Source organism: Grammomys surdaster, unplaced genomic scaffold (genome assembly GCF_004785775.1).
Source record: "Grammomys surdaster isolate TR1022 unplaced genomic scaffold, NIH_TR_1.0 125889, whole genome shotgun sequence".
NCBI lineage: Eukaryota > Metazoa > Chordata > Mammalia > Rodentia > Muridae > Grammomys > Grammomys surdaster.
In genome coordinates this window covers 3,616,770-3,630,597 of record NW_021620714.1, presented here as the reverse complement: position 1 = coordinate 3,630,597, position 13,828 = coordinate 3,616,770, and the positions used below count along the sequence as shown (strand labels likewise).

Here is a 13,828-nt window from a genome sequence, read left to right as displayed (position 1 = left end):
TTCTTAAGTTTCACCATTAAGCCTTCCCATTTCTAGTATTTGGTCTCTCTGAAGATGCAGGCTTTGTTCTTCTGACCATCTCTGTGGTGTCTAGAGTCTTAATGCTGGCTCTGGTAACATGATTGGTCCCATGGGGATGCTGTTTCCTCCCTAACCTGCCTATCATTTAAAAGAAAGCACAGCATTCTGTTTCTCAGTTAGTGAAAGAGTGGTGTGCCTTGGACACTCTGTCACCAGGCATGTTAGGACCTCTGGTTCCCTTAACTTAGGTGGACTGCACCTTCAACTGCTTATTGTCTTGTGAAATTTCTCAGAACCCAATGGGACAGTAAGAACTTTATAGTTAGGCCTGATCTAAAAAGAAAAGCCCTTAGGGAATCAGGCCTAGAGGAACTAACTGTAGAGGATTTCTGACTCCTAGTCCTTAGCACAAGATTTGATCAAGGCTATACATAGTAGTATACACCTTTAATCCCAGCATTTGGGGTCTAGGCAGCCAGTGTTATATAGTGAGACCTTATCTCAAAAAACAAAACACAAATAAATATGATTTGATCAGGGACTGACAGGGTTTAACAATTTACCTCCAACCTTTACCCACTAACACGTCAATGCAGTTATTAGCCTCTACAGGAAATGCTACTAGCTAAGCACTGGCTCTGTTCACAATTGAGCAGTTCACAATTGTTTAGGAAAATACATTTTAGCCAGGCGGTGGTAGCACATGCCTTTAATCCCAGCACTTGGGAGGCAGAGGCAGGCAGATTTCTGAGTTCGAGGCCAGCCTGGTCTACAGAGTGAGTTCCAGGACAGCCAGGGCTATACAGAGAAACCCTGTCTCGAAAAACCAAAAAAAAAAAAAAAAAAGGAAAATACAATTTTAAAAATTTAGTGTTGACATCTAAAAATGGTTTGGCTTTGTACTACACTCTAGTAACTTATCAGGCAAATGTGTAGATTGTGGTATATGGAGAATTATAAAATGAAAAGTCTCACTCGGTCACTGTCTAATAATTCTCACTTTCTTCCCCAGAGTTTGATATCTCAAAAATCTATTTCTTATTCTACAAATGTAAGCAAAATTATAGAGTCAATTTTCTGCTTATCCTGGGATATAAACATGTCATTGCAGTATGGGTTGACTCAAGGACAGCCATGCTTTTGGCCCTTTAATACCTTTAATGCCCGAGAAAGCCATGCTTTCTCAGATGAGAAGCACTGCCTTGAGAAGGGTGCCTGTAGCAGAGGCTGTTTGAACCAGTGGGGATTCCCTCAGGCTGGCCAGCAGCTTCTGACTAGATGAGCCGTGGTAAGCGTATGCAGGGGTTCTGTGTAGTTTCCTAAGCTACATTATTGATGTTAGACTTTGGGGCCAGAGAGATGGCTAAACAGTTAATAGTATTTAGTGTTCTTCAGGGGTCCTGAGTTAGGCTCCCAGCAGCTATGTCAAGTGGTTCACAACCACCTGTAACTCCAGTTCCAGAGGGATCCAACAATTATGACCTCTTCAATCTCTTGGATAAACAAATACAATTAAATACATCTTTAAAAAAAGAATTTAGGTTTTGTCTCAGGATCAGTGCCTAATCTGAACTAGAAAGAAATCTACCTAACAGCAGAGGAATTATGTAGATTTTGACCTTAAACTTTCCAAGCAGAGTGAGCAGATTAAAATGTATGAACTGTGACTAGGAGGCTAGTCAGGGCAGTAAGAAAGAGAATTTCAGATGAGAGACGATGCTTCTGATACTGACCCAAGGGACTGGCAGAGAGCCTGTGTCAGTCAGTGCAAGCAGACCCCAGCAATGGTTTTTGTTTGTTTGTTTGTTTTTGTTTTTTTGTTTTTCGAGACAGGGTTTCTCTGTGTAGCCCTGGCTGTCCTGGAACTCACTCTGTAGACCAGGCTGGCCTCGAACTCAGAAATCCTCCTGCCTCTGACTCCCAAGTGCTGGGATTAAAGGCGTGCGCCACCACCGCCCGGCCCCAGCAATGTTTAAGAAGTAGAATATATAGGCTGGTGTAAGGAGAGGGTATGGGGGGAGGATGTGAGGACAAAATGCAGGTAGCTCTCAGGCGTTGCTCTCTAAGACTGCTGGGGAGCATAGAATGTATGTGGGGTGAGGTAGGGAAAGAGGTCAGGCTTTGGGTATGTAGGCAGCTATACGAGTGCTGTTCAGGGGGTGGTATAGGTCTGGGGTTAGTTCCGGATCGGAGGTAGGAACTTGGAATCTGGTGAAATACTGTAATTCATAATCATAAACATAAAGTCACACAAGCCGCACAATGAATATTTATTGAAAGATTAATGAGAAAATGGCTGAGACTCTTAAGACTTGCACTCTCACTATGAGCCTTTCCAGAGTGTAACCTGAGGGCAACCAGCACCTGAAATCCTGGGGTGAACTTGTTTTAATCAAACCTGAGTGCCAGTGGACCTCTGTCTGTGGCTCCTCACACTTCTCTCTCAGTGAGAGACCCCAGTAGTGGCTTTGGCTTGGGTTTTTTAGTGTTGTTGTTTTAAAGACAGGACCTTAGTCTGTAGTCTACACTAGCCTTAGATTTACAGCGAGCTATCTGTCTTAGCTGAGGAATTATAAATGTAAGCTATCATGCTGAGATCTCAATAGTGGGTGAGTGTGTGCATGCGTGTATGTGTGCGCGGTATATGTGAATACATGCAGGTTCCAGGATAGAATATTAGTCTTTCTCTATTGCTTTTCACCTTATTTTTCTGAGACAGTGTCTCTCACTGAACCTAAAGCTTGCCATCTGGGTACCTAGCTGGCCAGTGAATCTCAGGATCCACCCATCTCCATCCTACAATTGCTGGAGTTACAGACATGACGGCCATGCCTGGCTTTTATGTGTGTGCTGGGGATTTAAACTCAGGTTCCCTTGCTTTCCTGGAAAACTTGCTACCTACTGAATCAACTCCCCAGCCCCTCTCAGTAAGTTTTTAAAACAGACATTTCAGAAATTGTTAGATATAGGTGAAGAAAGGGAGTACTTCAGGAGAGACTTGAAGGGTCACTCGAGAGTACAGTGGGTTAACTGTGGTAAAAAGGGATTGGGAAGTAACATGAGGCATAACATCTGCTTTACATTGACAGAAGTGAAAGTGAGGTTTTCCCACGTGCTGGCTTCTGTTACCTGTGTGGAGAGTGACATCAGAATCTTGTTGTCAGGCTAGAAAAATGGTTGAGTGGATTAGAACACTTGTTGGTCTTCCAGAGGGCCACAAGTTTGATTCCCAGATCCCTCTTGATGGTTTACAACCACTTGTAGCTCCCTCCAGTTCAAGGCATCCAGTGTCCTCTTTGACCCTCCATGGGGGCTGAGATTCACATAGAATAAAATAGACAAGTCTATTTTTAAAACGCTTGGAGTATTTGTGGAGAATTGGAAAATTACTGAGAACCGTTAGGAATATGAGAACGTTAGAGACTGCTATTTAGATTGCAGTATATATTTTTCAGCACCATAAACTTTTTCCTGTTTTGTTTAGTTTTCAGAATAATTTTCCGTACCCACAGATTTTATCACTACCTTGGTCCCTTTTTGCATCTTTTCTTAGCTTTCAGTTTGCGTATGTATTTTATGCTGTTTTATTTTAGAATATTTTTCTATTTATATTGGTTTGTAATGTTCAGGGACAGGATGTGATTAGATAGAATGAGTTTCATTATTCTCAGGAATTGCCATTTTGTGTAGAAACGTTGACTGCTTGTTTTCCTAAGCGAGGTTTTGTTTCCCGTTTCAGGAGGTTTACTGAGCTGAGGCACTACAGTGATGAGCTGCAGTCTGTCATCTCTCATCTCCTTCGCGTCAGAGCTGTAAGTGATCCATCCGCGGCTCCAGGACACCCCAAGGACGGTGCCAGTCACCGAGTCAACATGCTTCTAAGTACTGGGTGGATTGATGATGGATGACTGATTTTACATGCAAATCTAGTGTGTTCATATCACAGACTGCCTTTTAAGAGAAGTGGGGGCCTTTTCTGTTAGAAACAGTTTGAAGAGTTTGAACCCATTACTTTCTTCCTGGTGTATAATGGTGTAGCTGACTTGACATCTTATCAAAAGGCCTGTCATTTCAGAGTGGAATGTAAGTAATGAAGGAGTTTATATTAGACTCTGTAGAATAATTCCTCAGCCTTCGAGCGTTTGGTGTTTTTTTTTGTTTTGTTGTTTTGTTTTATTTTTTGTTTTTGTTTTTTGTTTTTGTTTTTTTTTTAGCTTTGTGGAATAATTTGTGACTGTTAGCACATCTTGTATCTGTGGTCCTTTAAGACAAGGTCTTGCTGTGCAGCCTGGGCTTGAACTTAACGATCCTCCTGCCTCACCTTCCCTATTGCATAGTCCACAAAATAAATTCCACTGAATAAACTTACTTAAGGTACTAGTCTGCATGACAAAAGGGATAAGGAACAACCATTGTGCTTAGACATGTCATTTTAATGCATGTGGGGAAAAATAGTTTTCAGTAAATAGAGTACCTGAAAATTGTCATCTGATCATCCCAGAAGAAACTTTAGAACCTGAGACAGGGTCACCAGGTCTGGGGTCATATCATATTTGACTGAAATCCTCCTCATGAGATGGAATAAATTGAACAAAAGAGCCCACCAACATGACAGATCACATCTTGGTGCAAGCATGTGAGTGTTAGAGATCCCAGGAAGCCAGAGCCTGGGGAGGGGCACACCTTTCTCCGTTTTTTTTTTTTTTTTTTTTTTTTTTTTTTGGTTTTTCGAGACAGGGTTTCTCTGTATAGCCCGGGCTGTCCTGGAACTCACTCTGTAGACCAGGCTGGCCTCGAACTCAGAAATCCGCCTGCCTCTGCCTCCCGAGTGCTGGGATTAAAGGCGTGCGCCACCACCGCCCGGCCCTTTCTCCGTTTTTTAACAGTCCATTCTCAACGGGCGTTCGCTGGAGTCCCATGATAATTAAATTCTTTCAGAGTTACTGTCCCTAGTGATCTAAAGACTTACTAGACCTCACGAACTTTACTGAAAACCAATATTCCAACACACAAAGCCATAATAGAAACTGTCAAACCATAATAGATTCCTTAAATATACTGTAAAATGCTAAGTAAAGACAGTCGCACTGGAGTGGATGGCTCTCCCTGTTATCTTACTACTTGGAAGCAAGAACTGGATATTAGGAAGGATTTTGAGTTGATGAGCTGTAATTTCTAGATCTTTCATTACCTTGAAATTCCACTGCTGGGTAGTAGTGGCGCACGCCTTTAATCCCAGCACTTGGGAGGTAGTGGCAGGCGGATTTCTGAGTTTGAGGCCAGCCTGGTCTACAAAGTGAGTTCCAGGACAGGACAGCCAGGGCTATAGAGAGAAACCCTGTCTCAAAAAAAAAAAAAAAATCCACACATTGAGTATGAGTTATGATGAAGTTCTGACTATAACAGTGGAACCATGGGATATCTTCTGATTAACTTTGGGTTTAAAATAGTGTTCTGAAATTAGGAGAAAGGGCATGAGACATGGAGAGTAACAGCAGGATGACAAGACAGGGATGGAAGGTTAAAGGCCCACATGAAAATGGGCTTGAAAACCACACAGAAAGCCCCCTGGGACCTGCCTTTTCCTAATGCTGATGTCAGCTGTAGAAGATGGCTCAGATGAGTGGACCCCTTTGCCAAACCTCTGTCTCTAAAACGGTTCACATTACAGTTCATAACAGTAGCAAGATGCAGTTACAAAGCAGCAGCAAAAGTAATTTTATAGTTGAAGGTCACTACAACAAGGGGAACTGTATTAAAGGGTCACAGCATCAGGAAGGGTGAGAACCACTGGCTTAGATGTTGTTTAAGACAGGTGGTGGTGAGCCGGGCAGTGGTGGCGCATGCCTTTAATCCCAGCACTTGGGAGGCAGAGGCAGGCAGATTTCTGAGTTCGAGGCCAGCCTGGTCTACAGAGTGAGTTCCAGGACAGCCAGGACTACACAGAGAAATCCTGTCTCGAAAAACCAAAAAAAAAAAAAAAAAAAAAAAAAGACAGGTGGTGGTGGCACACACTTTTAATCTCAGCGATCTGGGAGGTAGAGGCAGGTAGATCTCTATGAGTTTGAGGCTAGCCTGATCTACAGAGGGAGTTCCAAGATAGCCAGGGTACACAGAGAACCCCATGTCTTGGGAAAGAAAAAAAGAAGGAAGAGAAACAAATGAAAGAAAAAATAAAAGTATTATCTTTTCTGTTGAGGAAAGTTCTTTTAAAACTGCTGAGTGTGGGTTGAACACTTAAGTCAAACAGAACTCCTTAGGCAAAGCAGATGCCGTTAGAGCCAAGAAGGGCTGAGTTTGAAACTGCTCTTTGCTGTTCACACCAGGCAGATACTGGAACCTTTCAGGATTTGTTTTCTAAAAAAGGAGACTGGTACTTGCTCATCATATTGTAGGTACCAACACTTCTCACGTGGATGAGTGCCTTGTAGTCAGGAGAGTCCAGTAAGGTCATTTTTATTTTGTGAGCTAACACAAAGGAAAATTAAAACTTTTTCTTGACCATTGTTTGTGCTCTGTGATGCTAGAGCATGTTAGGACAGCCTCACTTCATGACCTGTCAGGAAGGTCTTTCTGTTCTCATTTAATACAGTATGAAACACAATGAAATGAATAAGCTCTAGCACCGCCAGTAGACAGACAATCACAGGGATCCAGCGTGAGACTGTAAGTCTGCCTGAGGAGCCCGCGCTCTTAACCTTTAACTACAGATACATCGGGACAAAAGATGGGATGGAAACTCACACTTGCTCAGTCACCCTGGTTGGCACACAACTGATGGAGATAATGCTCTTATCTCCTAAAGACACAAAGATTTGGGGAACTCTGATGTAGGCTCAAAACTCTACATAACAACTGCACTCATGGGGCTGGAGAGATGGCTCTGTGGAAGACTCAGTAGGTTACCAGCACCTAGACAATGGCTCCCAACCATGTGTAACTCATTCCACAGGACCTGGTGCCCTCTTGTATACTGTGCAGTATATCCATATGTGTATGCAGTATATACATGTGATGCACAGACATTCATGTAGGCAAAACACATACTTAGAAATCAATCTTTTAAAGAAACAACTAAACTCATACTTCTTTAATTGCATATTTCTGTTTCCTATTGCACTCTTTTGCTTCTTCTCCAGACAGAATCACATTTTAATATAACCTTTCTAATATTCTAAAAGTTTACTTTGCTAGCATTTTAAAGATGCAGATTATAGTTGCTTACATCATATATAATAAGTGTCTTATAGTTGTTTATAAAAATGGTAATGTCAGCCGGGCGGTGGTGGTGCACGCCTTTAATCTCAGCACTCGGGAGGCAGAGGCAGGTGGATTTCTGAGTTCGAGGCCAGCCTGGTCTACAGAGTGAGTTCCAGGACAGCCAGGACTACACAGAGAAACCCTGTCTCAAAAAACCAAAAAAAAAAAGGTAATCTCTGGTGTTTGCAGTTCACTCAGAGAGGGTGGCAGGAAAGAATCATACACAGCTCCTTTGGAAACCACGTGTATCAGGAGTCTTTTTTTTTTTTAAGACAAAGTCTCACTCTGTAGACTAAGCTGTCTTTGAACTCACAGCGATGCATTTGCCGTTGCCCTTCTAATGCTGGAATTAGAGGTGTGTGCCACCAGGCCCAGTTAGGAATTTTAAATCTCAGAATCTCTGAATGTGTTAGGAGACTTAGAGGAGAAAAGACTGTGTGTGTCCACCATCTACTAACACGCACAGACTCTCCTTTTCCATTGTCTCCTCTTCTCCTTCAGAAGGCTTATTTGTATTTTAGCTCCAACTACAAGAACAGACATATGTGTAGGCAAAACGTGTGTAGGCTTATGGACTCTGATTTAATTCAGATGTTCGATGTGTTGCTAAAGCTAGTGCTAATGTGCTGGGCAGAGCTCTGCTTCTCTTGTTACCAGAACTGTAAAAGTAGTAATTAACAGCTGGTAAAATGAACTGGGAACACCAAGTAAATACGCTTAGTCTGTGTTTGTGTCTGATGGCGTTTTGGAAAATATTTTCTTGGTTTATTGTACTAAACATAACTTTTTTCATCTCTTAAAAATGTATATGAATTTTTAAAAAGTAACCTATATATGATTTCAACCTAATACCAATTTCTGTTAAATATTTCAGAGAGTAGCAGATCGACTCTATGGTGTATATAAAGTACATGGGAATTATGGGAGAGTTTTTAGGTAAGTATCGTATGAACATAAACATTTAACTCCAATTACCTTTTTGGCTTAAAAACCGTATTTTAAAGCTTTTATAATGTATGAGTCAGAAGAGTATATATCTAACTTTGTGTATGTGGTCAGATGTGAGTAAGTGCACATGTTGGGAGATGTGCACATGTTGAAGTGTGTGCATGTGTGTAGAAGCCAGAGGTTCACATTGGGTATCTTTTGATCACTCTCCACTTTATCATGAAGGAGGTTCTCCACTTGAATCTAGAGCTCACCAGTTTGGATTAGTTTGCTCTGGGGATTCTCTGTTAATCCCTCCCAAGAGCTAGGATCACAGATAGGCTGTCATATTGAATAAGTGCTAGCTATCCACACTCTGGTCCTTGGGCTTACATTTCCCTAGACTCCTGATGCTTTGAGAACCCTGTAGCTTTGGCTGGCCTGGAACTCTTTGTATTGTAGCCCAGGCTTGTCTCAGACTTAAAACAATCCACCTATCTCTGCCTCTCAAGTGTTGAGATTCACAGTTATGTTTCATCATGCCTGGCAGACAGTATTCAGTGATATCCTCAAACAACAGCTTTCACTTTTCAAGTGAATACTTTTGTTTTAAAGGCATCTGTAAAAAAAAAGTGTGCATGTGTGTGGGCTGGGGGGATTCTATATACTGGATGAGATTCCTGACTGCAGGGCCGAAATTCCTGACTGATTTACTTTCTCTGTTGATTGCCTGGGGAGAATCACTGGAAACTACTATCTAATAGAACTGGATACTTATCTTTCTTTTATTTTTATTGTTTTACAATATATGAAGACTTTGGCAAGATGAATGTTTCAGTGATTAGAATACTTACATAAAGGCTGGAGGTATAGTTCAGGGGTAGAACAGTTGTCTAGTTGTATGAGGCCCTGGTCTCAGTCCTCAGTACCAAACTGGGGAGGATACTATATAGATGTATATGTACATGACTTTACTATTTTGGTTACTTAAATCATATTTAATACTTTTTAAATTTATTTTATATTGGGGTGTTTTGCCTGTGTACTTCGTGCCTTATGCCTTTGGGGACCAGAAGTTCCTCGGAACTAGAGTTTGTGTGCTGTCATGTGGGTGCTGGGCTTAGCCGTAGGTCATTAGAAACATGATCTTACTGTGTAGCCCTGGCTGGTCTGGAACTTACTATGCAGACCAGGCTGGCCTAGAATTTACAGAGATCTTCCTGCCTCTGCCTCCCAGGTGGTGGGATTAAAGGTATATGCCAGAGTCTTCTGCTTCTGGCTTTCAAGTGCTGGGATTACAGGATGTCCTACCACATTTAGTTCAAATGGTACTAAGGGTCAGATTTGGGGTTTGGAGCAAGATTGGCAGGTGCTCTACTAACTGAGCTACGTCCCTAGCTTTACATGCTTGCGATCTTACGTTTAATTATTAAATATTAAGGGAAAACCAACGGACTTGAGTCACTGACAATAAATCCAAATATGAGTCCAAGCTAGAGAAGGATCTTATAAATCATTCCACTGAATAATATCCCATAGAGCTAGTTCCTGGTATTTTTGTTCTTTCTTTTCTTCTAGTGAGTGGAGTGCCATTGAAAAAGAAATGGGCGATGGGCTACAGAGTGCTGGGCATCACATGGACGTGTGAGTACCTGAGGAGCTAAGCAGCTGGCCTGCTCAGTGCTGAAGGCTGCTCGCCCTTTGGTCTTTGTCAAGTTTACTGGAATTTATAGAAATGTTTTGCATATATAGATAGAACTTCTTCTTCTCAGGAATGCAAGATTAATACATGTATTCAAAACTGGTCTAATTCATGTAGTGACAGAAGAAAGGTAAAAATCTGTATGTGCATTTCAGTGTCTACAGAAACATTATTTGACACACTTTAACACTGTCAATAATAAACATTTTTAAAATGGTCCTTCACCTCCCAGCCTCTGCTACCATGTCACATAGTAGGGTTGGCACTGCCAGCCAGAACTGGGAAGAATGTGGCTCTGAGTCCCTCCTGACGAGCTCGGGTTCTTTGGCTAGACAAACCTGAAAAGCTGAAAGCTGCTGACTGGAGAAGGCCGCCAGGGTTTTAACTCTGAGACGCCAGAACTGTAGCTGACACCATGGGGATGGTTCATCGATGAAGGAATAATGCCCGGAGCCTGTGAGGCCCAGCTCAGGGCGGGTGCTTTGGAGAGGTCTCCTGATTGGTTTCCTGGAGGAGCAGAACCTCAGGACCAGAGCACACTCTGGGTGGAGAAGCTGCTTCATAAATAGTGGGTTTTGTTGTTGTTTAAGAATGACATTTCTCATCCAGACTGTAAAAGAATATTATAGTCTGAAGTTGGCATTTCAGACTAATGCTCTGAGGTCAAGGACATGGCAAGGTTGTATGAGATCCTGTCTTAAAAACAAACAGACAAAAACTGATCAAAAGTTTATATGATGTTGAAATAGCCAAAACCAGTTTTGACAAAGAATCTAGCTTTCAAAATTAGTTGTAGAGCTGTATTATGGCCATAAAGAGATCTTATACTTTATATAAAAAGTAATTCAATTTAGATTACTATATATGTTATAGTAAAACTGAAATTGTAGCTTTTAGGAGAATATTGAAGAGTGTGTACAAAGGAAAAGGAGCTTTTGAGGGTTGTTTGTTCGTTTGTTTGTTTGTTTTGTTTGTTTATTTTTAGATAGAATCTCTACATAGTCCTGGCTATCCTGAACTCACAGATCTGCCTCCCTCTGCCTCCTGAGTGCTGTGATTAAAGGCATATATCACCATGGCCATAGAGGAAAAAAAGAACTCTTAATGTAAAATTTGTAGAAGTTAATGCTGCATAAGGTATCTCTTCCACTGGAGAAGCTGAGAATGTTCTAGAAATGTTGATACAACACACATGTACCTAATTTTACTGACAGATATGCACTTACACATTGTCCCAGGTCTGAAGGTACAGCACAGTTGGTAGGGTCATAGGTTCAATCCCCAGCACCATGTTAACTCACTGTTTTGGGACACACTGGAGAAAGTAGAGGCAGGAGAACCAGAAGATCCCTCAACTGCACAGGGAGTCTGAGGACACTTAGATGAGACCTCAAAAATTTTTTCTTTGAATGTAAACTTTTATATAAGACACATGTGAAGATTAATGTAAACTTACATATAAGGCACATGTGAAGGTTCCTATCAAAACAAAAATGAGAAAAAAATTAAATTGAAAAAGAAAAGACAACATTAAGGCCAGTGAGGGAGTTTAGGGGGGGTGAAGGCCCTTGCTTCCAAGTCTAATGACTTGAGTTTGATCCCAGGTCCCACATTGTGAAAGGAAAGTACCAGCGCCTGAAAGTTGTTCTCTATCTTCCACCATGGACTGTGGTGCATGTGTGAGCGTGTGCACGCACACATATACACATACACACACCTTCTATCAATAAAATGTAATTACTATATTTAAACAGCTCTTTTAAACCAATAAGAAAACGAAAGGTATTAAATGCTCTCTTTCATCTTGAACAAGATGAGTATGTCAGGTAATGGATATGTTAATTAGCTTGGCTCAGTCATGCCACAGCGAACCTATGTAAAACCCTCACTTTTACACTGGAACTCAGTCAGTGTACCTTAAGCTCCTCACAGGTAGGAACATATTTTCTTTAAATATTAATGCCATATTCTTTTTTTTTTTTTTGGTTTTTTGAGACAGGGTTTCTCTGTGTAGCCCTGGCTGTCCTGGAACTCACTCTGTAGACCAGGCTGGCGTCGAACTCAGAAATCCGCCTGCCTCCGCCTCCCAAGTGCTGGGATTAAAGGCGTGCGCCACCACTGCCCAGCTTTATGCCATATTCAAACTAACTAGCTCTTATTTTAGAAAAGTATTCCTCTTTTTGTGTGAGTTCTTGTGTGTGAATGACATGTATGTTCATATGTCCACAGAGACCAGGAGATGATGTGGGATCCCCTGGAGATGGAGTCATAGGTGCTTGTAAGGGGCCCTTTCTTTAAAGCATTGACACTTTTGACACAGAGTGTTTATGCCTTGTTTCTTACACAGGTATGCATCTTCTATTGATGATATTTTGGAAGATGAAGAACACTATGCAGATCAGCTGAAGGAGTATCTGTTTTATGCAGAAGCTCTTCGGTGAGTATCTAATGACAGGCCTGCAGATGTAGACAGTAGTTGCTTCTTAAATGATTTCCTTGGGTCAGACCCTGGAGTAAGGCCCCAGTGTAGCCACACTTTGGATTTTTGTTTGTTTGTTTTTGTTTTTTTTGTTTGTTTGTTTTTTCGAGACAGGGTTTCTTTGTATAGCTCTGGCTGTCCTGGAACTCACTCTGTAGACCAGGCTGGCTTCGAACTCAGAAATCCGCCTGCCTTTGCCTCTCAAGTGCTGGGATTAAAGGCGTGTGCCACCACTGCCCGGCTCACTTTGGATAATTTGTGCATACTTTTTATTTCCACCCCTTCAAGCCCCTAACACTAGATAGGAGAGAAAAAAAGGAGAGAGGGGCTGGGCAGTGGTGGTGCATGCCTTTAATCCCAGCACTTGGGAGGCAAAGGCAGGTGGATTTCTGAGTTCGAGGCCAGCCTGGTCTACAGAGTGAGTTCAACAAATGATTACCAGCAGCAAACAACCAACAACCCCGTATGCCTCCTGGGGCATTAGCATTTATCTGCCCTCTGAAAAGTCCCCAGAAATCTATGTGTCACACAACACAGAAACTATCTGCCACTGGCAGAATCATGCTCCTGCTAGGACACAAGGCAGTCATAGTCAGCTGCTTTGGACAGGCTGAGGTAGCCTAAAATCCCACACTGGAATTAAAACAAAAATAGTATTTCTGTTTTTAAAAAACATACATTCTTATTCAAACACCATTCTCTCTTCCTTTCTTGGTTTTGTTGTTGTTTTGTTTTGTTGTTTTTCTAAGATGGGGTTTCTCTGTGTAGCCCTGGCTGGCCTTGAACTCAAGAGATATGCCTGCCTCTACTTCCTGAATGCTGGGGTTCGGATGGCAGGCGTGTGCCACCACAGCTCAGCCTGATTTTTTTGTTTGTTTTTGTTGTTTTGTTTTAGTTTTTCGAGACAGGGTTTTTCTGTGTAGCCCTGGCTGTCCTGGAACTCCCTCTGTAGACCAGGCTGGCCTTGAAGATTTTTTTTTTAGTTCAAGTTAGAAAAATTATTTTTCCGAAAAGGTTAGCTTTTTGATCAGTTTTCTGTCACATTGAAAGGCTGTATAAAAATTCTGTTGGAGGTTAGGCATGGTGTGTGCCCCTCTAGTCACCGTGGTCAGAAGATAGAGGCCTATGGAGTGAGTTCCAGGCCAGCCATGAGTACATAGTTAAGACCCTGTTCTCAAATGGGAGAAAGAGAGAAAAGAAGAGAAGAGAAAAGAGAGGTGTTCAGGAGCTGGAGGGTTGGCTTAGTGATAAGTTCATATTGCTCTGCCAGAGGACCCAGTTCAGTCCTCAGTAGCTAACTACCTGTGACTCCAATGCCTGGTGTCCAGGGCCTCTGGGCTCTGCAGACACCTGTACTCACACCAGCATCACACCAGCATACCAGCACACATACTCCCACAAACACACAAACATAGCATACCAGCACACATGCTCCCACA

At 42.0% G+C, this 13,828-nt stretch overlaps 1 protein-coding gene across 1 annotated transcript in view; it reads left to right on the top strand.

Annotated features, from left to right (window-relative positions):
- Positions 1–13,828, top strand: part of Snx4 (sorting nexin 4) — a 61,409-nt gene that overhangs the window by 38,174 nt on the left and 9,407 nt on the right. The window contains exons 7-10 of the mRNA XM_028752283.1: positions 3,761–3,833; positions 8,156–8,217; positions 9,787–9,852; positions 12,258–12,347. Of these exons, the coding sequence (XP_028608116.1) occupies positions 3,761–3,833; positions 8,156–8,217; positions 9,787–9,852; positions 12,258–12,347 (291 nt within the window). The remainder of the gene's footprint in view (positions 1–3,760; positions 3,834–8,155; positions 8,218–9,786; positions 9,853–12,257; positions 12,348–13,828) is intronic.